This window comes from Clupea harengus, chromosome 26 (assembly GCF_900700415.2).
Source record: "Clupea harengus chromosome 26, Ch_v2.0.2, whole genome shotgun sequence".
In the NCBI taxonomy this organism is placed as follows: domain Eukaryota; kingdom Metazoa; phylum Chordata; class Actinopteri; order Clupeiformes; family Clupeidae; genus Clupea; species Clupea harengus.
This window is the reverse complement of record NC_045177.1, coordinates 5,689,199-5,713,145: the sequence shown is the minus strand read 5'-3', so window position 1 is coordinate 5,713,145 and position 23,947 is coordinate 5,689,199. Positions and strand designations below refer to the sequence as shown.

Genomic DNA, 23,947 nt, shown 5'->3' with positions numbered 1-23,947 from the left:
AGTAGCCACTGATGTAACATACAATGTTTATTTGCTCATTAATGAAACCAAGATGTTATAGTGTGAAGTAGCCTATTTTATTCAGCAATAGTCCATTCGTTCAAACTTTGTCGCGTAGGTCTCATAAAGTCTTTAGTCTTTCTTATTCTTATTAAACTGGCTTGCACCTGTGTTTCGCGTAGGTCTTGTAAAGGACACTTATGACTGTGTGTGTAATTATATATAACTGTACTGCTTCACTCTTAGATTGTATTTTAAGTATTTTAAGACTACTCTGAAACTGTTCCAACTTGCCACCACCATTGGCTTCAGTTGGTTTCACTCAAATCAAGAAAGGCTACTAATTGCTGGGTTGCAGTTGAAAGACACTCCCACAGCAATCAGGTCACTTTGGCAAGGCAGAAACTGGGAGGGCCTATTTCACTAAGCAGAGGTATATATTTTGACTCCAGTCTTAGACACTTCAGAGGAGCTACAGGGCTACTAGACTGTGTGTGTAATTATATATAACTGTACTGCTTCACTCTTAGATTGTATTTTAAGTATTTTAAGACTACTCTGAAACTGTTCTCGTGTGTGTGTGTGTGTGTGTGCCATGTGTATTGATCGTCTGGGAACACCTTTAATACTGCAAAAACATGCTCATTTTCAAAATCGTTTTGGTGAATGTTGATTAAATGTTGATTAAATATTGTTGGCGTTTTTACTATGCCTGCACCAATTTTTTTGATAGCCTAAATGTAACATCTACTCTTACCAGTAGCAGTTAATCAAAACCATACAATGTAATGTTTTTTTTATAAAGAGATACAACTTATATTGAGCAGAATTGAGTTCAGCCTATTGGTCCGGCCCTCCACAACAGTCCCACTATCTCATGTGGCCCCTTGGGGAAATTAATTGCCCACCCCTGATATAGTGTATACTTTAAGTGGGTCAATATACAACGTACTATGACACTGACCCCTAGATCATGCCTGAATTTCATCATATCAGTAGCCACTGATGTAACATACAATGTTTATTCACTCATTAATGAAACCAAGATGTTATAGTGTGAAGTAGCCTATTTTATTCAGCAATAGTCTATTGAAACAGAAAAGGCAATGCAAAGTTGATTCAGGGATATATATATATATATTCAGGGTAATAACAATTTAGCCCGTTGTTGTGACATCGAAGCAGCCTTACAAATCCTGTTAACAATATAGCACAGTGTAATAGCTGTAACAGATATTGTATCGCTAGACAGACATTTTGCTATAAGTGACAGACAGCAATAGTATTTTTAAGGCTTCACTAGTGTCATTTCATTTCTACTCTTTGAGTGAGTCTTCAAAGAAATCATGCTCATGCTGCATTTGTTGGCGGAAGATGTTATTGGCCCGTTCAATCTGCTCTGAGGTGGTCAGATACTTGTCGAGCAGCGCTTTGTAGTGTTCTTCCGGGTGGCCGTGCATGTTATCCTTCTTCCAGGTGAAGTACGCGTTGCCGTAGCCCTCCTTGAGCTGATTGGCCAGCCACAGCCAGAGCCTCACGCAGGGAAGGAGCGCCACGGCAAAGTAAATGGGGTCCTTATCCTTCTCGATAATGGCTCTGTAATCTGACAGGTACTTCTCCATGACCTCGGTCGGGATAATGTCTGACACACCCTATGGACGTAATAAGTGGACATATTACATATTTAAAGAAATGTATCACAAATTCCATCAATTATCAATTCCAACTCTTATGTTCCAAGTTATTTTTCCTTATTGGTCTTTGGTAGTCACAGAAATATTTTGTTGTAAAGTATTTGGAACCAATATTTGCACTGCAACTTCTGGCAATTACTTCATAACGATGAAAAACATCTATCTCTGAGTACATACTAAGATGCTCATTTATTCTTATTAACATATGTACAAACATCTCTTCCTTTTCTTTTACGAGCATTTTACTAAAATGTTCAGTACAAAATACCCCTTCCTCACAAGAAATAATGATTATTAGTTCAGGTTTTATATTTCGCTATTTTTAAAGCATAAATTGGAAACTGGTGGCCTATACCCAGAATTCAGCTATGACTTCTGTGTGACTGTGTGAATGAGAGACACCTGATTCTTACTTTGAGGTTGAATTTTTTTAGTGTTGCAGCAGCATATCCCCTGTAGCTTTCAAATCTCTTCTTCATGAACTCTTTGAGGTCATCAGGGCAGATCACCTCCTCACTCATCTTCTGCAACATGTCTGTGACCTTCTGGAGATAATTGATGTCCTGGATCATGAAGTTGACATAGTTGTCTGCCTGGAGGTCCCCCATTTGCATGTGCTCTAGAAATGGCACATGCAATGTCTTCTCAGCAATATCCTTATTATCGTCCCACAGCTTGTCATAGACATCCATTTTTGCTGTGGATGACCACCAAAAAAAATGTGTTAATGATATACTTTTGGTATATTATTTGGTATATAATTTTGGTATATAATTCAAAAATGTGTTTGCTTGGGAAATATTTTAATATATTATGCTTCATGTAAACATACAATCAGCTATATTTTTCTGTTCATTTATATCTGTCCGCTGGGCTTTATCTGAATTCACCCTAAAAATGTATTGTGGCGTGCTGTGGAAGAATGTCTATTAGTGTGAGTTAGTTCCTTCATGTCCTGTGTCATGTGGTGTCTACCAGCGTTCTATGCCAGAATGTTTATGTCTGTAAATTTGATCCTAGTGGTCTAAATTGGAGTGTTTTGCATTTCCCCACTTATGTTGATGTTTTCGTGTATTTTTAGTTAGCAATGTGGAGTCATTGTGTTGTTTAAGTGCCCTGGTGTAGTTTCCCTGTGTTTTAGCATCTTTCTCCACCCCAAGTCAGTCTGAAGTGTCTGCGTAAATAGGGCCGCTCAAGTTGCCATTCTGGATCAGTGTCTGAAAGCAGGTGCCTGAGGGTGTAATAAAGGACTCTGCAAGATTGCTGAAGTCTATTAGAAAACATACATTTACCTAGAGGCATATATTCTAAGAATATACGGCCCCACTTCATATCATAATGCTCATACTTCTCATGGAAATCTATATGGTCATTACAAACTTCTATCCCTAACTTTATGTTGCGTTTCCTTAATATCATGTAAAGTGTAAATAAGCATACAATAATACTTGACTTAAAAATAATACATGTCACTTACATATTAATAAATATGTATTCCTAACCCTTAATCCTCCACCAATCCTCGTCTTAACCCCAACCACATTTTGTAATAGCATAAGAAGTATATTGTGTTCACTTATTAAATACTAAGTATACACTCCTTAAGTAATTAATATAGAGTGCCTTACCTGACAAAGTCTTCTGTCTGTGATGCCTCAGCCAAGTCACTGTATCACGCAGAGAGTTCAGTATTGCAGTATTGCACCCAGGAAGCCACCAACTGAACAATTTCAAGGGCTGAGAACAGCAGCTTTTTAAACCTTCCCTAATACCTGAGAGTCAGGTGGATGGGTGGTGTGTTCAACCGATTGTATTCATATGCAAAACAGATTCCCCAGAAGAGACTGTTTGTCTGTTTCCTTGAAGTTCAGCCAGATTAGTCATTGAGCGAGATTCCTTACATGGAATCAAACAAGACAAGACAATACTTCTTCTTATTATTATTATTACAGTGCATGAAATGCCCTGTATTGTTATTCCTTCGTTTCTTATTCTTCATCTTGTTATTATTCTTTGTACCAAACTTCTGCGCTTAATTACAGTGCATGAAATGCCCTGTATTGTTATTCCTTCGTTTCTTATACTTCTTATTATTATTCTTTGTACCGACTTAATTCAGCTCGAACCGCTTAACGTAGAAACTTCATTCGAAAGTTTGTCGCGTAGGTCTTGTAAAGGACACTTATGCTATGCATTTTTCGAAACTTTATACTTATTATATTATATATATTAAAGAAAAACTAGAAAATGGATTTCCTGAAGGAAATACCAGTGCATGAAATGCAAAAGTTAAGAACGGAAGAAGAAAAGAAAGAAGAGTGAAAGAAGGAAAGAAAAAAGGAAAGAAAAGTGAAAGAAGGAAAAAAGAGTAGAAGAAGGAAAGAATAGGGAAAGAAGGACAGGAGAGTGGAAGAAGGAAAGAAGAAAGGAAAGAAGAGTGGCTATGGATAAAGAGATAGAGAGTGAAGAGGGAAAATATATCCCTCTCACTCTACTTTCTCTCACACTCCATCTCTCTGCTTCACTCCATTTTCTCTCCTTCTTTCAATATTTTCCCTCTTCACTCTCTCTTTATCTCATTATCCATAGCCCCCCTCTTCACTCTCATTTCCTTTCTTTTTTCAATTACTCTGTCCATCAATTCCAACTCTTTTTTCAACTTTCTTGTCAGCCTTCTTTGACTTTACAGTCCTCTATCCTCCCTCACACAACTTCTGTGCTTAACTCAGCTCGAACCACTTAACGTAGAAACTTCGTTCTAACTTTGCCGCGTAGGTCTTGTAAAGGACACTTTATACTTTTTAAAATATTAAAGAAAAACTAATACAATTTTTCCCATTGACTTACATTGGGCCATTATGACATCATAATAGGGTCTTTAAACTGGCTTGCACCTGTGCTTCACTGACACCTGCTCCAATTCCAAGGAACCTCTTCTCTCTGTCCCTCTCCATTCAACTGTTACTAGGAACATTAAGAGACACCTTCCATTCTCTACTTTTTTGTCTACTTTCTCTCACACTCCATCTCTCTGCTTCACTCCATTTTCTCTCCTTCTTTCAATATTTTCCCTCTTCACTCTCTCTTTACTGTCTTTATCCAGAGCCACTCTTGTTCACTCTTCTTTCCTTTCTTCTTTCTTTCTTCCACTCTTCTCTCCTTTCTTCTTTCCTTCTTTCAGTCTTCTTTCCTTCTTCCACTCTTCTTTCCTTTCTTCTTTCCTTCTTCCACTGTTCTTTCCTTTCTTCACTCTTCTTTCCTTCTTTCACTCTTCTTTCCTTCTTCCACTATTCTTTCCTTTCTTCTTTCCTTCTTCCACTCTTCTTTCTTTTCTTCTTTCCTTCTTCCACTCTTCTTTCCTTCTTCCACTCTTCTTTTACTCTTCTTTCCTTTCTTCTTTCCTTCTTAACTCTCCTTTCCTTTCTTCTTTCCTTCTTCCACTCTTCTTTCCTTCTTTTACTCTTCTTTCCTTTCTTCTTTCCTTCTTTCCTTCTTCCTTTCTTAACTTTTGCATTTCATTCACTGGTATTCCTTCAGGAAATGCATTTTCTAGTTCTTTTTACCTTTTTCTAGGCTTAATTCAGCTCAAACATTCATTTTTCTAAACTTTATTCTTTTTAAGATATCAAAGAAAAACTAATAAAAAATGTCCCATTGACTTACATTGGGCCATTGTGACATCATAAGAGGGTATTGCACCACTTGTCTTGCACCTGTACTTCACTGACACCTGCGCCCATTCCAAGGAACCTCTTCTCTCTGTCCCTCTCCATTCAACTGTAACTAGGAACACCTTCCATTCTCTACTTTTTTTTCTCTCAGAATTAGTTCTGTGGAAAACAATGTTCCTGGCTCCAGTTCAAAATTGTGTTTGCTTCACATTTTCTGATGTCTCAATGATTGAGCATGGCCATCATTGAGGAACAGCGTCCCCTATTATTTTGGGTTTTCATTTCTTCCTCCTTCTGCAAGTTATGACAGGTGCTGCAGGTGTATGTGCAGGTTGTGTAATTGTTGTTGTTTATTAAGGATCCCCATTAGTCTACACCATGGTGGAGACTATTCTTCCTGGGGTCCAGGCAAAAATATTACAATACAATATAAATACATAAATACATAAAATGCAGTACAGCATGATCAATTATCACAAAAACTGGCTTGCACCAGTTGTGTGTAATGGCTGTGTAATGGTCAACACGCCTGGCTGGAAAGCTGCAAGGCTTCATGAAGCTTAATTTCGCCATCACTACACAATACCAAGCCTAAAGTCACTGAGCTCTTCAGAACAATCCATTTTGGATAACAAATGTTTGCAAAAGGAGACTGCATGGCGAGGTGCTTGATTTTATACACCTGTGGCAATGGGTCTGATTGAAACACCTGAATTCAATAATGAACAGGTGTGGCCAAATACATTTGTCCATATAGTGTATACTTTAAGTGGGTCAATATACAACGTACTATGACACTGACCCCTAGATCATGCCCGAATTTCATCTCATCAGTAGCCACTGATGTAACATACAATGTTTATTTGCTCATTAATGAAACCAAGATGTTATAGTGTGAAGTAGCCTATTTTATTCAGCAATAGTCCATTCGTTCAAACTTTGTCGCGTAGGTCTCATAAAGTCTTTAGTCTTTCTTATTCTTATTAAACTGGCTTGCACCTGTGTTTCGCGTAGGTCTTGTAAAGGACACTTATGCTATGTATTTTTCATTTTTCTCAACTTTATACTTTTTAAGATATTAAAGAAAAAATAACACAAATGTTCCCGTTGACTTACATTGGGCCATTGTGACATCATAATAGGGTATTTGAAATGCCCTGTATTGTTATTCCTAGGCTTCCTATTACAGTGCATGAAATGCCCTGTATTGTTATTCCTAGGCTTCTTATTACAGTGCATGAAATGCCCTGTATTGTTATTCCTTCGTTTCTTATAGTTACAGTGCATGAAATGCCCTGTATTGTTATTCCTACGTGGCTTCTTATACTTCTTATTCTTTTTCTTCTTATTCTTTTTACCTTTTTCTGCGCTTAATTCAGCTCTAACCACGTAGAAACTTTGTTCAAACTTTGTCTTTGTCTTGTAAAGGACACCTCTGCTATGTATTTTTCATTTTTCTAAACTTTATACTTTTTAAGATAGTAAAGAAAAACTAATACAAATTCTCCCATATACTTACATTGGGCCATTGTGTGGGTATTTCAACTGGCTCGCACCTGTGCTTCACTGAAACCTGCGCCAATTCCAAGGAACCTCTTCTCTCTGTCCCTCTCCATTCAACTGTAACCCTGCGCCAATTCCAAGGAACCTCTTCTCTCTGTCCCTCTCAATTCAACTGTAACTAGGAACACCTTCCATTCTCTACTTTTTTTTCTCTCAGAATTAGTTCTGTGGAAAACAATGTTCCTGGCTCCAGTTCAAAAATGTGTTTGCTTTACATTTTCTGATGTCTCAATGATTGAGCAAGATATTAAATGCATCACAACGTCTGCGTGAGAGATGGTATAACGTGACCGAGAGCACTTCTGCAAGAATTTGATTTCGCCCCTTTCTTTGTTCCAGCACACTATGTTCTCACAACCCCCACTTCTTAGTATTTCACGACATGTTTTGCACAAATAACATTTGCTATTCACATCATTTCTAATACACTAGATTACAAAAAAAGTGTTTTAAACTGGAGAAGAGTGTTGATAGCGAATCAATTTAATACTAATTACTGGCCAATCATCATATTCGGATTTACCTAAAAACATGTTAGTTACATTGCAAAAACTGACATATGAGGTAAATAAATGCAATGTGTGATTGATAACAAAGATGAATAAATTAAGGATGAGTCTCAGTGGAAGTGACACAAATAGCCTGAAAGGTAGAGGGGACAGAGTATCTGTGCATACACACACAGACACATACAACGCTGTTGAATCATCAACAAACCAACCAACCAACATGCCAACACAAATATGGAACCAGATCCCATGGAAAAAGTCATTGGCAAAACCTTCTAGTCGGTACAGACAAGTTCCAATGTTCCAAAAACCCTTCTGGCTTCCAGCAAACGTCCCATCCTTTTAATTAGTTCTGTGGAAAACAATGTTCTTGGCTCCAGTTCAAAAATGTGTTTTGATGTTTCCACAGTAATGTTAGCTAAATTACATATTAGCACAGATGTGAATATGCATCAGATGAAGCTAGATTACAAAAAAACTAAACTTTATACTTTTTAAGATATTAAAGAAAAACTAATACAAATTCTGCCATAGACTTACATTGGGCAATTGTGACATCATAATAGGGTATTTCAACTGGCTTGCACCTGTGCTTCTCTAGGTGGGTTTCAATCCCATGTTCTATGCAAATATTTAATCCTGGTTGGAAACGCGTGCGGTGCGCATTAACTTCCCCAATGCGCATAGAAATTTGATTCGCCAGAGGGAGGTAGTTTATTTTAGGTTTAACTAGTTATTCGAATTGAGTTAATGCGCTTAACGTAGATTTAAACGGTTTATTCGAGCGATTCGCGTCATTTGTGTTCATGTTTATGTTCAGAGTTGGACTGTAGACTTACGTCCTGCCGCAGTGAGAGACAACCGTGTTGCTGGCTGCCCGAATGTGATGTTCCTCTACTGCAGTGGTCACCAACCTTTTTAGGCCCAAGATCACCGACCTCTGCCTTGGTGATTGAGAGAAAAAGACTGTCCAGACTCGACTGTACTTACAACTTAGTTTTTTATTTGGCCTAATTGTAATTGAATGAAATGAAACACTTTGGTCCAGCTTTCAAATTGATGTGACCAAGAACACACTAAATCAGGGGTTCTCAACCTTTTCTACTCCAAGGCCCACCTATTCGTATTTGTAACAGGGTGGGGCCCAATAGACACCCCGCTTATTTTAGCTAATTTATATTCCATTCTAATTAATAAGCGATTGTTATGTGTCACAAAGAGCAACATTTTATCCGCCGCGCGTTGCGTCTTTCTAGCGTTTTTAAGGTGTTTTTATGCTGAATTTTAGTAGTTTTCGGTGGTCTGACATTGCCAGTGCTGTCATTCTTTCACTTGAGAAACTTCTCAATTTTTCCGCTAATATCACCACAGAGTAGAAGGTTACCTTAACTGAGCGCCTAAACTTGATGACGCTGTAAAGTTCGAACAAGATAGGATATTATTTTCATGATCTGTCTGTTATGGCTATTTATACATTTTATATTGTCATGAAATAAACAACAGCACTACACACGAACACTGCAAATGTAAGTGAATAAATAAATAAGCACTAAACTCAATCGCGTGGATATAGACACAACGGAATATAATGGACACATCTACATTCTGCAACAGTATCTGCACCTCTGCACCGGTGAAGTTAGGTCTCAGTTTTCTTCACCGCCGGTGTTCACTTTCCGCTTTGACATGATTTTAATCAGTCTGAAGTTGCTTTCGCGTTGCCCGTAGAGTCTGTCGATTGTGCACACGGCGCTGCAGTTGCATGCCCTTATAAGGAGCTGGCGGTGCGTTTCTGTATGTAAATCCAGGTGCACGAGAACGCGAGTTCAATTTAAGAATCCTCCTGAGAACGCTTCGGCTGTGTAAGAACCCATTGTAAGGCCTTCATGAATCAGGCGGAGATCTTTTCTGACGTTGGTCTTCCGAAGTCCGTTAGAAAACATTTCAGAATACACAGAAAATTTGCAAAAATGTGTTTCTGAATTAATTTTTTATTTTATTTTGGAGAGCGAGGGGTTGGCGACCACTGCTCTACTGCTTCTCAGACTGTCAGCTAATACACCACACCTCATGCAGCATATGCAGTTGCTGTTATATACTAATATAATATATGGGTTGCTGTGTGTTGTTTCCCCTCATTGCCCATGGACATCATCATCATTACCTAGTTTATTGTAGGCTAACCGATGAACTCAGTGGCGGTGCGTCAATACAGGGCGCAAGGGCGCCGCCCCTCCTAAAATTTTGAGATGAAAAAAAAAAAAAAAAAAAAGGCAAAAAACATTATATACCAAACAATTAAAATAAGAAATGTACTGTGTTAACGCGTTAAATGTGTGTGGGAGACCGTAAGCCCCTGTCAACAACCACTTAAATGTGACCAAATATAATATATTGCCATTCGTTATCACTGAGATAAGCCACTCCTCCGTGGAGGGGCGCCGGCCAAATGGAAGTCAATGGGAGCTCTCATACTTTTCTGCAACATTTGAGCAAGGACAGCTTCTCATTGGCGGATGAAAGTTCGATCCTGGGGCGCAAAATTTTGCGCCCTAGCCAATGACATCGTTTCTTATTTCAACGCGACTGGACTATTCGTCGAATCAGAGACCTTTATCATTCCCTCACATCCCATATAAATCTCACGTATCTAGGAGAGCAACATAGCTAGCAGAGACTTTGATTCTGTGAGTATGGCAACTGAAAACTCTGTGGTATCTCTTCGTGAAACACCTTTCAATCGACGATCAGATGTCGATAAGAAGAGACTGAAAGACATGGGACCCGAACGTCCGGATTTAAAAATGCAGCAGCAGAGCATCGACCGCGGGAGAACGTACACCCGTAGCTTCTCCTCAAGCCTGTATGCTAACCGGAGCTGGTTAGCTGGTTGTTCATTGAGTAATGCGTTTTTTTGTTTTCCCTGCCTGTTGTTCCAAAGTCCTGGGACTGAAACAATCTGGACTGCAACGGGGATGAAGGATCTAAAGCACTTCAACGACAAATGTAAGAAGCACGAATCTTGCCGCAGCCATCTAACTAACAGCCTGAAGCTAAGCCTCTTTGGAAGACTGAGTATAGCAAAGCAGCTCGACGCAGGGTACCGAATTGGCATTCGAAAACACAATGAAGAAGTAAGGAAAAACAGACACATTCTCTCAAGAATAATAGACTGTGTGAAGTTCTGTGGTGCATTTGAGTTGGACCTGCGTGGTCATGATGAGAGCAAGAACTCGGATAACCCAGGGATATTCCGTGGCTTGGTGGACGTCGTTGCCTCACTTGACAGTGCACTGAAAGAGCATCTGTGTTTAAGGGAACATCCAAAACAGTCCAGAATGAACTTGACTGTATGCTGGCTGTTGTGAGGGAAAAGTTATTGAGAGATTTGCCAACTTGAAAGAGAGGAGGGCTAAATTTCTTTATAAGTAGTGGGGCCTACTCTTGTCAAACACCCAATGTAAAATGTGATATCTCTTTCTGAATCTCTTGTGCTCTAAACCTCTCATGTGAGGGTTTAGCGTCTGCTAAATGACTAAATGTAAATGAGGGTGTGGGCACCTGTTTTATTCTGTAAACCTCTGAAACCATTCTGCTCTGAACCTCTCATGCCCAAAAGTTACAGTTTGTTGATGGTTGTTATTGGATAGTGTTGAGCACTGTGTGTTGTTGAAATAAAGCTTTTTTTTTTTTTTCAAATATTCTACTCAAACTCTTTTCTTCTCATTGTGGAGTGCTATTTTAAAAGCGCCGCCCAACTGCGCCCCCCCCCCAGAAAAAAATTCACCAGCCGCCACTGGATGAACTTGATTTACGTGCAAACTTGCAGTTGGATGGACATGTTATCCCCCCAGACACACTTTTTTGTTGTTGTAAATTATTGTCTTATTGTTTTTGTTTAGTTTTGTGTCATTCATTTTATTCTATTTACGCGAATTGGGTGGTGGGCTTACCATATCAAATGCGCTGTATAGAAATTCGACTTGATTTGACTTGACTTCTCTGCGGCGAACACAGCAGCATCGACAAGGGATACTAGGCCATCCTTTATGGTTGACAAAATCCTGATAGCCTGCTGCTGGGGGAAGTATGGGAAGTATGGAGTTCCATCCAGTGCACCAAACAGCTGCGGGACATGGTGTGCGCGGTTGTTGTGGTCAGCAATCTCTTGCGCCTCGCCAAGGTCGGGTAACTTTATATGTTGTTTGGCTTGTTCACAGATGGCAAAGCATACTGCATACACACAATTATGGGCAGTAGTCTTGCTTACGCCAAAGGTTTCTCCCACAACACGGTATTCTGCGCATGTTGCAAGTTTATAAAGCGCTATAGCAATGCGCTTGTCTGTGGGGACAGGCTTTCGGCAGCAAACACTTGCAGGCGACACAGTAGGGCCTATCAGTTAGCACAATTCTTCGAATCCTGACCTGGTTAGCCTAAAGTTTTCCACCCACACTCTGGATCAGTGAAGTGGGCCTTCACCAAATGAACAAACTCCCTAGACCGCGCTCGTTCCCAGATGTACGGAGGTCTGCGGGGTATTGAATTCGCTGCTATCTGAGTGCGTAAAATATGTAAAATCATTCTACGCCTTGTCCTTCTAGCAGCTATTAAAGTAAATAGCTCAATAGCCACAACATTGATAATTCCGATTGCGGAGAGGAGGGCGTCCATTATAGACACAAAACTCTTCCTCCAAATTAGACTTATGACTCAGGTGATTGGAAACGGTCGCTGATGCACATTTGGTTTGTGCGAATCACCGTGAATGCGCATAGCTAATGTGAACGAGCTGAATGGAAACCCACCTACTGACACCTGCGCCAATTCCAAGGAACCTCTTATCTCTGTCCCCTTCAATTCAACTGTAACTAGGAACATTAAGATGACCTTCCATTCTCTACTTTTTTTTCTCTCAGAATTAGTTCTGTGGAAAACAATGTTCCTGGCTCCAGTTCAAAAATGTGTTTGTTTCACATTTTCTGATGTCTCAATGATTGATCATGGCCATCATTGCGGAACAGCGTCCCTATTATTTTGGGTTTTCATTTCTTCCTCCTTCTGCAAGTTATGACAGGTGCTGCAGGTGTATGTGCAGGTTGTGTGATGGCTGTGTAATGGTCAACACGCCTGGCTGGAAAGCTTCAAAGTATCATGAAGCTTAATTTCGCCATCACTACACAATACCAAGCCTAAAGTCACTGAGCTCTTCAGAACAATCCATTTTGGATAACAAATGTTTGCAAAAGGAGACTGCATGGCGAGGTGCTTGATTTTATACACCTGTGGCAATGGGTCTGATTGAAACACCTGAATTCAATAATGAACAGGTGTGGCCAAATACATTTGTCCATATAGTGTATACTTTAAGTGGGTCAAAGTACAACGTACTATGACACTGACCCCTAGATCATGCCCGAATTTCATCTCATCAGTAGCCACTGATGTAACATACAATGTTTATTTGCTCATTAATGAAACCAAGATGTTATAGTGTGAAGTAGCCTATTTTATTCAGCAATAGTCCATTCGTTCAAACTTTGTCGCGTAGGTCTTATAAAGGACACATGTGCTATGTATTTTTCATTTTTCTAAACTTTATACTTTTTAAGATATTAACGAAAAACGAATACAAATTCTCCCATAGACTTACATTGGGCCATTGTGACATCATAATAGGGTATTTCAACTGTCTTGCACCTGTGCTTCACTGAAACCTGCGCCAATTCCAAGAACCCTCTTATCTCTGTCCCTCTCAATTCAACTGTAACTAGGAACATTAAGATGACCTTCCATTCTCTACTTTTTTTTCTCTCAGAATTAGTTCTGTGGAAAACAATGTTCCTGGCTCCAGTTCAAAAATGTGTTTGCTTCACATTTTCTGATGTCTCAATAATTGAGCATGGCCATCATTGCGGAACAGCGTCCCCTATTATTTTGGGTTTTAATTTCTTCCTCCTTCTGCAAGTTATGACAGGTGCTGCAGGTGTATGTGCAGGTTGTGTAATGCTTCCTCAAAGTTTTCTTGGTGATGCTCAAACTCGCAAAATGGCAGATATTAAATGCATGTAGGAATAACATGAAAATAACTACGTGCTTTAAGCCTGCCCTTAGGGGGGGGGATAAGCGATTTATTGCTAAAGCTTGTGTGGTGATGGTGTCTTGTATAGGATCCAAAGTGATCAATGTCACCAGTTCACCCTAACACTAGACTGCCCTATTTGCCTATGTTTGTGTTTATGATGTTTGTATGCCTTTGTCAGTGATTTGTCTAATACAAGTACGCAAACTTTGCAAAAATAAAAGAAATATGGGTTTGTTTAGCTTTTTCAATAACCTTGTATTATGTCTTGTCCTGTCTTACTAACACCCCATGGCCTTCATATCAAAGTCTTCTAAAACAAAATGCTTTCCAGTTTGTTTTGTCTTTTTCCACAGGTCTACAGACATTCAACACAATCCCACAATGAATGACCTCCGCATACAGAGATGTCCCACATAATGACTGGCACCTATCTTCCTGCCATCACATAGTAAAACACACAGTACAAATATAACAATAAACATGTTTCAACAATTTGATGTTTCCATGGTAATGTTACCTAAATTACATATATTAGCACAGGTGTGAACATGCATCAGAGAAAGGTAGATTAAAAAAAAAAAATCTGCAGAAAGATCAGAATCCCGAGTGGCAAGCCCCTAAATTACATATATTTAATTGACTATATGATATTTAACCCTAACCCTATATACCCCACCGTAACCCTCTATACCCCACTGTAACCCTCTATACCCCACCGTAACCCTAACTCTATATACCCCACCACCTTTCCCCCCTCTCCCACTTCCTTGGTTTCATATGTGCCACTACTGCGACTAGGAAATCAAAGTCTCATGTTGCAAACATAATGGGCATTTTTATCTTAATCGATTTGATGAAACATAATGTTGACGCAGAGGTTTTTTTTGTCGGAATAGTAAGGATCAACTGCATGCCTACCACCTATTTTCCTTTAGTGGGCAAAGCAGTTACACAGGTACACCTTGTGACACCTTTAAAGTCGGGGGATCTGTTCAAGATGTGCTCAACATAGTTGAACACATAGTCACAGTGTCAAATGTCATGGTGGAAACTGTGTTACGCACACACACACACAAACACATATACACACACACACACACACACACACACCCCACACCCCCCCCCCCCCACACACACATGTACACACACACACACACACAAACACATATACACACACACCCCACACACACACACACATGTACACACACACACACACACACATATACACACACACACATATACACACACACACCCCACACACACATGTACACACACATACAAAGGGATTCCTTGGAATCCTTTTTATTCCAAACCGCCCTCTGGTGTATGTGTATGTGTTTAAATATCTGAACCACCCTCTGGTGTGTGTATATAAGTATCTGAACTCCTCAGTACAGTGAATCGTCTGTCTTCAGCAAGAGAACGACTGCTTCACGCAAACGCACACGCACACAAACAGACCTAAGGAAAGAGTACCTGGTGAGTATTTTAAGGCAATGGTATGCAGGTTTGTACTGCTTTTAGGGTAGGCTTAGGGAGGTTGAAGACCTTGTATCGGACTTAAATGTAATTTCATGGTTTATGGTCATGCACAGCACGGACACATCAGGTACTATACCATTGTCTTTCTAGATTTTGAGTAGTTTGTTTGAGGGCACAAGTCAGTCAGGGTCTTTTCTGTTTTCAGTGGTGGAACAGTGTCAAGGGTTGAGTGAAGCACACTTGTGACACCATTTGTAAGTAGGTCTACATGAGGTTTGGATATGCTTAAGAGCTGAGGCAAGTGCGGCTGGTAGTTTTTACATGAACTCTATTGTGGTCTTGTCAGATAAACTATGCCTGCAGATTAACTTGGAGAGTGCACCGAGATCTAATTAAATATTGAAAAGAATTAGGTGATGCTTTTGCATTTAGAACTATTAGACGGTCGATTTCTAAACCAATTAAGATCAATGGTGTGATTCCAGTTATGAGTGGGCCTGTTCACATGCTGTTCACATGCTGTTACATGCTCTTTACGCACTTTAAGGTTTCAATTAGAATCTCTACATTTAGCATTAGCAAGGACTTTAAGATTTCAATTAGAATCTCTACATTAAAGCATTAGTCAGCACTTTAAGGTTTCAATAAGAATCTCTACATTTAGCATTAGCAAGGACTTTAAGATTTCAATTAGAATCTCTACATTAAGCATTAGTCAGCACTTGAATGTTTCAATTAGAATCTTTACACTTAGCATTAGTCAGCACTTTAAGGTTTCAATTAGAGTCTCTACACTTAGCATTAGTCATCACTTTAATGTTTGCTGTACAGAGGCCCAGAGTGGGTCTGCCATGTCTCCTCTGCCCAGCATGACTCAGCAGCTTCATAAGCAGTGGTGTAGTCCAGAGTATCTGCAGGTATACGGAGTATACCCACTTATTTTTCAGTCAGCATTGCACTTCTCAAAACAGGGCGTTTATCCTGTGCTGTATGGGCTGCTTAAAAAAATTGCAAAATTCAGAGTATACCCACTTCTCCAGGGACCACTACACCACTGTTCATAAGCAAGCGGCCACTAATGTGAAGTAACGGAAAAGAGGAAAGATTACGTCCTTCTGTAGCCAAGTTCCAAGTTCCATCTGTTACTCCATGTCAAAGACCATTGATGGTGACACCACTACTATATCCACTAGGTGGCTCGTCTGAGACAACTGCCACAGGACCATCTTTGGACTTCAGTGTCTCCCGGATCCGCTGCCTGCAACGCGTCTTCTTCTCTCTGCACTTCTGCCTGCTACTCTCCAGTATGACCCAAGGTTAGTCATGGTGACTCATTAAAAGGGGGTATTCATGCATGATGATCTATTAGAAAGTTATTCATTTATGTTGATCCATTAGAAAGAGGTATTCATTCACTTTACTTTAAGACTTTATTCATAAAGTATTACAAACATATTTATAAATGTTTATTAAGTATCCATAATGCATTATAGGGACTGATATATGTCTATATAACTCTCCACAAATAGACATATCTTCAATCGTAAAGCATTCTGATGTTGAAGTATAAGCCCTACACAACTATTATTATGAAAGCGCATTTGGACTTCTGGGCGAATGTTCAAGATAGCGGCATAGACCGTAAAACTCTCCTGATCAAGTCAAAGAAAACCCCACTAAAACAAGATACTATTGTACACGCAATGAATTAGAAAGACTTAGTATGAGTGGGGCCAAAGGCAAGAAAGCTTCGGGAAAATCTAAAACCGACAAGGACACGAGATAGAGGAAAAACACGTTGGATAGCATGGAGAGAGTGGAGCCTGCTCGAAAGGAACTTACCACTGCCAAAGCTATTTCAGAATGTGAACTTAAGCAGGAATTGCTAGACTTTAAAAATTACTTCACAAATTATTTGAAACAAGAACTTAACAACTTCAAGACGGGGATGAATCAGAAATTTCAGAATATCACTGGTGATAGCCTTGTGCCTTGGTTACGGACAACGGAGGCAGAACAGTGGGTGGAGGAGTTAGAGACAGCTAACAGTGAGCTAAGAGATAGTCAGCTTTATTCTCTTAAACAACAGAGAACTCTCTAGGTTAAGATAACAGACCTTGAGCGACACTCACGTTGTAATAATATTTGCATGTATTGCATTAAGTAAGGCAAAGAAGGACCTTCAACCCCAACATTCATTAGCGTCTTTCTGAAGACTAAACCCATGCTTGACGACAGATAGATTTACAAATTCAACAAGTGCACCGTTCACTCTGCTCTATACCCAAAGACGAAGCCGTTTTCAAGGTCCATTCTGGTTAACTTCCATAGATATGATATCAATGACAAGAATATAATTTTTAAAACATTATTTATTACGAATTTTGTTCTTTTAACAGACAAACAATACACGACAACACAACAAGGCACATATAATAGAAATTGCCCTCACATATAGCAAATACGTTAGATGTTTTTGTCACAGAAGACAGTGTGTTACAGTCATTAGGATTACATTGGCTAACTTAGATCGTTTAGAGGAAATCAAAATCAAAACAAAAACAAAAACAAAAATGACTCCATTCATCTTATCATCCATCCAACCATCAACATCCATGTTGTTATTCTCAAGGAAATTGTAGAAAATGTTCCATATTTTCCAAAACTTGTCAAGTCTATTTTTTGTTGTGTAACTTTTCCTTTCTAAAGCTAAGTAAGAAGTCATTCCCCTCAACCATTTTGATTTGGCACAGGTTTTCTGATTTCCATGAGCGAGCTATACATCTTTCAAAACTAAGAGGCTCTTCCCGCCAATGATTTGGCTAGCAAGGTCTAACACTTTCCTCCAAAAATCATTGGATATTTCCCTGATACAATGTAATAAAGAACCTTTTTGGTCTTTACATTATAAGCCAGTATCAGGTATGTTAGGATTAAAGTGATGCAATTTAGCTGGTCTTATGTACAATCTACTTATCCATTTATATTGCAACAGTTTGGAGTTTGGATTTATGGATTGGATTTGAGCTAGAAAACATGCTTCTGACCATTCCTCCTCTGTTAAATTCTCCCGCAAGTCCATTCTCCATGCTTGAAGTGAGCGTTGTGATGACTCTTTAAACTTGCTTACAGAAGGCTCATATAATAATGAAACCTGTTCCCTAGAAAGTAAAAACTTCAAAGTGTAATCTTCTAGGGTGGATAGGGGGTGAAGTTACAAATTATTGGTCTGTCTGGAAAGGATGAAGCTTCTAAAAAAAAAAAAATAGTTTTGCAGGAATCCCATATTTTGATTTCAGCTCTTCAAATGACATGAGAACCAAGTTTTCATTGTAAAGGTCTGCTGCCCAGATTTAAACCCTGGTTGTGCTCTACCAGGCTGGAAGTCATCCTTACCAAACACTGAGATAGTTTAGTTATTTCTCCTAGATATGCAAGAGAGTTGTGCCAAACCATTAATGTATTTTTGAGAAAAGGATTTTTAGTATGCTTGAGTACAACTTAACCCTTAAAGGGTGCTGAAGATTGTGTTACAACTACAGCCTGGGGGTCAGCATAAAGTAGTCTAATCCCACAGAGAAACTTCTACTTTATGCCAAATCTTGAATCTTGAAGAACTTCAAACAGGAAGTGCCACTCCACCTTGTCAAAGGCCTTCTCGGCATCCAATGCGGAAATAGCAGTGTCCATACATCCACAATTTTACAATATTAAGCACTCGTCGTATATTATGAAAACATTGTCGTCCCTGAACAAAGCCGTTTTGATCATGACTATAAATGTGAAATGTAATTGTTAATGATACAAATATTCTCGTATTTATTATTATTATAATGATTTAAATCCGAGGATGTCTGTAGAACGGATGTGAACGCAATCACCAATGATTTCTCACAAATTCAGCCCTTAAGAACATGGGCAGACTCAAATCTCAAATCTAGGACTGCTTTTCCGCATTCTTAAATCCTGGTCTTAGCTAAGAACGAATCCCAGATGAGAAACCATTCAGGAATGCCAGAATTGTCCCAGGAACTTCGTAAGTGGAGTTAAGAGGACATTTCAATTTGTAATAACTGCGTTCAGGAATGAGGTCCATTTTGTTTAGACAGTAGACCCAAGAAAACAAACTGGAGACTTAATACAAGCCTTCTTAACAAGGAGACAGTTGTACAGCAGGTAAAAGCTGAAATCCAAGATTTTCTCAAACTAAATAATAATGAGATATAAATCCAGAGTTATAAGCAAAGAAGAAAAAACAGATTTCACACTGAGTTTACAAAATTGTCCCTGCATTCCAAACATATTACAGGAGGCTGTACTCCCAAACAAAACAAGGTTTCCTTTCTGCTATTGGTCCGGGTCCAGAGTTCTCCATGCTGGTTGTGTGTGTGTGTGTGTGTGTGTGTGTGTGTGTGTGTGTGCGCTTGCGTCTGAATGCTTTCCTTTCTGTTGTTGGTCCCGGTCCAGAGTTCTCCCAGCTGGTGGTCAGCGCCCTCGGCAGATCCCTGGATCTGGGGGCGCTCTACGACGCCAGGAATGACAAATTCATAAAAGGTACAGCAGGTCTACACTCACCCACACACACACACACACACACACACACACACACACAGTATTACTGGATAAGTGCCATGGCCATGCCATTGTCAGTACTGTATTAGTGGCAGTGTCAGTACAGTATTAGTGCCATGGGGGCATGGACAAGCCAGTGTCGGTAATGCGACTGCTGTCTTACCTCTCATTTCAGGATTCTACCTCTGGAATTCTGAGGACATACAGAGCAAAACACGTGTCAGTCCACAGCCCAACACACGTCTCCAGGTGTCAATGTCTGAGTCCCTCAGTGAGAAGACCAGTCTGTTGGACGTGAGCGCCTCAGTGAAGGCCAGCTTCCTCTGTGGGCTGGTGGAGGTGGGAGGTTCTGCAAAGTACCTCAACCAGAAGACCTCCTCCAGTCGTCAGTGCAGTGTCACCCTGGGTTACCATGTGAACACCGAGGTTAAAGAGCTCATGATATCAGAACTAGAGACTCCAAAGCCGGAGTTGTTTGCCATGACAGATGCCACACATGTTGTGACTCAGGTGCTCTATGGGGCTGATGCATTCATGGAATTCCAAGAAATGGCCAGCGATGATTCAAAAAAGCAAGAAATTCAGGGAAACCTGACTGTGATGATCAAGAAGATCCCAACAATTGAGATCAGTGGGGATGGAAGCCTAAACATGGATGATCAAGACAAGAAGAAGGTGAAGAACTGCAGCTGCAAATTCAATGGTGACTTTTACCTGAAAGACCTCCCTTCTACATTCGAGGAGGCAGTGAAGGTGTACAAAGAGCTACCCAGTCTGTTGGGGGAGAAAGGAGAGAAGGCTGTGCCTGTGAAGGTCTGGTTGTATCCACTGAGCAAGCTTAGTAATACTGAGTCCAAGCTGAAGAGAATGATCTCAGAGACACTGGTTTCTCAGCTAGAGAAGGTGATGGATGAATTCCACCAAGCTGAGGTGAGAACCAACGACCTGCTGAAGAGTAGCAAAGAGATCAAGGCTAAAGATATCATTCGCAAACTGAAGACGTTCCAAAACAGTCTGAGGTTTTTCACCGCTCAGTTCCTACGGAAAATGTCAGGCCTGATCCCGGCCATCAGAGGAGGCAACATGGAGGAAACGGCCCTGAGAGACCTCCTGAAGTCCCGGGATGCATCTGGCTTCAGTGGGAAAGAAATGGAACAGTGGCTGGATGGAAAGGAGACTGAGATCAACGTGGTCACAATGAACATCAAAGCAATACCAGATTACATGATTAAAGCTGAAGGCTTTGAGCTTGAGACTTTCCTCATGGGCCCAAAAGTCATAGATGCCTTTGTGTTCTGCTTCACCTCTCTGATTTACGAGGAGCCGTACTTGAAAAAAATTTCACAGGCAGTTGAGAACTTCAAGTGTGGATCCACCAGCAGCACTCCTGAACAGGATCCAACACAGGAAGTTCCCTGGTACAAGAGACAAGATGTTAATGAGAACCTGCGCTCCTCACGCAGGCTCTTTGAAAGTGCATCCTTCAAGAAAGTGATCAGTTTCATTCCAGACCCAGAGCGCCCGGGAGCTGCAGTCCGCTGGTATCGTGAATCTGTCCTGATGGACCCACATGTAACAAGCCTCCCACTACAACAATGTAAGTTTCAGTCATAACACTCTTTATTACGATTAATGCATGCTGTGTTTGTGTGACAGTGTAAGGTATATGTTTATGCTATACCATTGTAATGTGTGTATGTTTGTGTGTCAGTGTAAGGTTTGTTTATGCCGTACCATGGTGATGCGTGTTAAATGTCTGTGTGTGTGTGTGCGTGTGCATAGGCATAGGCGGAGATCGCGGGGGGGACGGGGGGGACGTGTCCCCCCCACCATAAAGTTGTCCCCCCCCCCCAACAATCATTGGAAACAAAAAAAAAAAATTGAAAAATATAGTAATATGAAATAAAAATACGACGACACAAGCTAATTATAGACGTAAAACAATGTGTTTTTTAAGTGTTGAAAAATCATGTTCCCCCTATTCCTCAAAGTGGGTTGGTTCACATGCTGTTTCCAACGGGCAGGGCTACCGGCAGCTCCGTGTTTCAGTTAATCAGCCCAGTAGCCTACACGGTCAGATTGTCAGACTGTTTCCTCCTCTGTCCCCTGTCGCTGCCGCTATGATACACGATATCTAAAGAGATTTACCTCATTCTCGAACGCAGTAAGAACATGTAAAGAAGACGTTTTTTTTCTAAACTTCATTTACGAAGTTCCAATCGATATGTACAAGTATACATACGTTTCTTAATGGATTGGCATGACAACGTCAACGTTTGCCGATTAACACACGCATGCCGGTAATTAACACCGTTAAGATAGCTAGCTAGACAGTCTAGACACTGTCCTGTCAGGGGCAGGTTCATGCTAGTTAATAAACGTAGGTCTACATCTCAGTGCCTCTCCAGATTTGTTAAATTATCTGAGGGTAAATTAATGTCATCTTTTCGTGTGGTCGATTAACTATCCTGGAATTACGACGTGGGGTGGCAGTGGTACAGGGGGTAGAGAAGTCGTATTATAATCAGGAGGTTACTAGTTTGATTCCCTGTCAAAGTGTCCGTGAGCTGTTTTATAACTTATTTTGAGCATCAAGTTCTCTTAAATATAATAAATATTTCGTGTTCTAAAATGACTTCGAATTTCTGTTTGTAAATGTGATAAGAGAATTCGGTATTTAGCAGTTTATGCTAGCACTCGTGAAAGCAACTTTTTCATGTCCCCCCCCCCGGAATTACTCTCTGAAATTTGACCATGTATTGTCCCCCCCTACAATGAAATGGGATCTCCGCCCCTGTGCATAGGGCTTAGTAATGTTGGCTGGCATAGGGCTGTATTGTTGTGTGTGTGTGTGTGTGTGTGTGTGTGTGTGTGTGTGTGTGTGTGCATAAGGCTTAGTGATGTTGTGTGTTTGTATGTCTGTGTGTGTGTGTGCATAGGACTTAGTAATGTTGTGTGTGTGTGTGTGTCTGTGTGTCTGTGTGTGTGTGTGTTTGTCTGTATGTGTATGGTATGTGTTTATGTTGTCTCATTATGATGTGTGTTGTCTGCTGTGTTTTGTGTTTGCAGCCTGGGCCTGTAAGCTCACACTGGACCCAGACACGGCGCACCTTAATGTCAGTCTGTCTGGGAGGAAGGTGACATGGGTGGAGGCGCCACAGCCATATCATAATCCTATCAGCCATAAGAGATTTGATTACTGGTGGCAGGTGCTGAGCAAAGAGCCACTGATTGGACGCTGCTACTGGGAGTGTGAGTTGGTAGGGAAGAGTTATATGGGTGTGGTCTATGAAAGCATGAATAGAAATGGAGAGGGAAATGATTGCGTACTTGGCGGGAATGCAAAGACCTGGTGTTTGATGCAGCTCGATGGCCACCACTCCATCTGGTACAATGATACTAATGAGAGTGGTAACATCCCTATCCCCCAGTCCTCTTCCAGAGTGGGAGTGTTTCTGGACCGTGAGGCCGGCTCTCTGTCCTTCTACAGCGTCTGCTTTGACACACTCACACACCTGCACACCTTCAAAACCACATTCACCAATGAGACCCTTTATGCAGGCTTTGCCACTGAGTATAAAGACGGCTCAGTGACCTTGTGCTAGGAGACACGCACACACATCTTCCTGACTTCTACACACACACACACACACACTATCTGCAGCATCCCTCTCAAGAGAGACACACACTTATCCTCTTTCACACACACACACACACACACACACACACACACACTCATCCTCTTACAAACACACACACACACACGCACACACACACACACACACACACACACACACACACACACACACACACACTCATCCTCTTTCACACACACACATACACACTCACCCTCTATCACACACACGCACTCACCTTCTTTCACACACACATACACACACACACACACACACACTCACACATGATTCATTTACTCCAATCAACTTCATGCTGATCAGTCTAATTGATCATTTAGTCCAATCAATCTATACCATGCTGATCAGTCTATTACTTTTAATTGATAATTTAGTCCAATCATGCTGATCAGTCTAATTGATCGTTTAGTCTTGTTTCCTTGTATTTGTGTGGAGGGAGGGGGAGTAGGAACAGAGAAACATGTCGGTGGTGGCAATAATATATATATTGTATATAAATGCTAGCATAGGGTATGGGGTAGAGTAAGTGTACGGCAGTGCGGTGGCGGTAGGTGCAATTATCGAGGGTTTCTACAGGTAGATCGGGTGAAGAGACTACAGCAGCGTCCCATAGCGAAGATAGTCTGGATTAGGAGAGAAAGAAAAGAACAGAGTGAGTGGGTAGAGTTTGGCTGTCCATATGCGTAGATGAGGAGTAGTGGGGATGAGGAGCAATGTT

At 40.6% G+C, this 23,947-nt stretch overlaps 2 protein-coding genes across 2 annotated transcripts; one reads left to right on the top strand and one right to left on the bottom strand.

Moving 5' to 3' along the window:
• Positions 1-1,316: 1,316 nt before the first annotated feature.
• Positions 1,317-2,386, bottom strand: LOC116219734. Its single transcript, XM_031563481.1, has 2 exons — positions 2,108-2,386; positions 1,317-1,652 (listed from the first exon to the last, which is right to left on the bottom strand). Exons 1-2 carry the CDS (start codon positions 2,384-2,386, stop codon positions 1,317-1,319), a joined length of 615 nt encoding a protein of 204 aa, XP_031419341.1.
• A 7,609-nt stretch (positions 2,387-9,995) lies between these two features.
• On the top strand, positions 9,996-23,181 carry LOC116219733 (stonustoxin subunit beta-like; the record flags this gene model as incomplete). The annotated part of the gene is made up of 4 exons (XM_031563480.1): positions 9,996-10,004; positions 19,483-19,558; positions 19,752-21,173; positions 22,646-23,181. Coding segments are annotated over 4 exons (2,043 nt in total), but the record flags the coding sequence as incomplete, so codon positions are not given.
• Between the last annotated feature and the right edge of the window lie 766 nt (positions 23,182-23,947).

What these genes read in the sequence shown, in the direction of transcription:
- LOC116219734 (XM_031563481.1), bottom strand. Translation starts at nt 2,386, where the DNA reads ATGGATGTCTATGACAAGCTGTGGGACGATAATAAGGATATTGCTGAG. An exon ending in TAAAAAAATTCAACCTCAAA is followed by an intron (nt 1,653 to 2,107) that starts GTAAGAATCAGG and finishes TTACGTCCATAG; the next exon opens with GGTGTGTCAGACATTATCCC.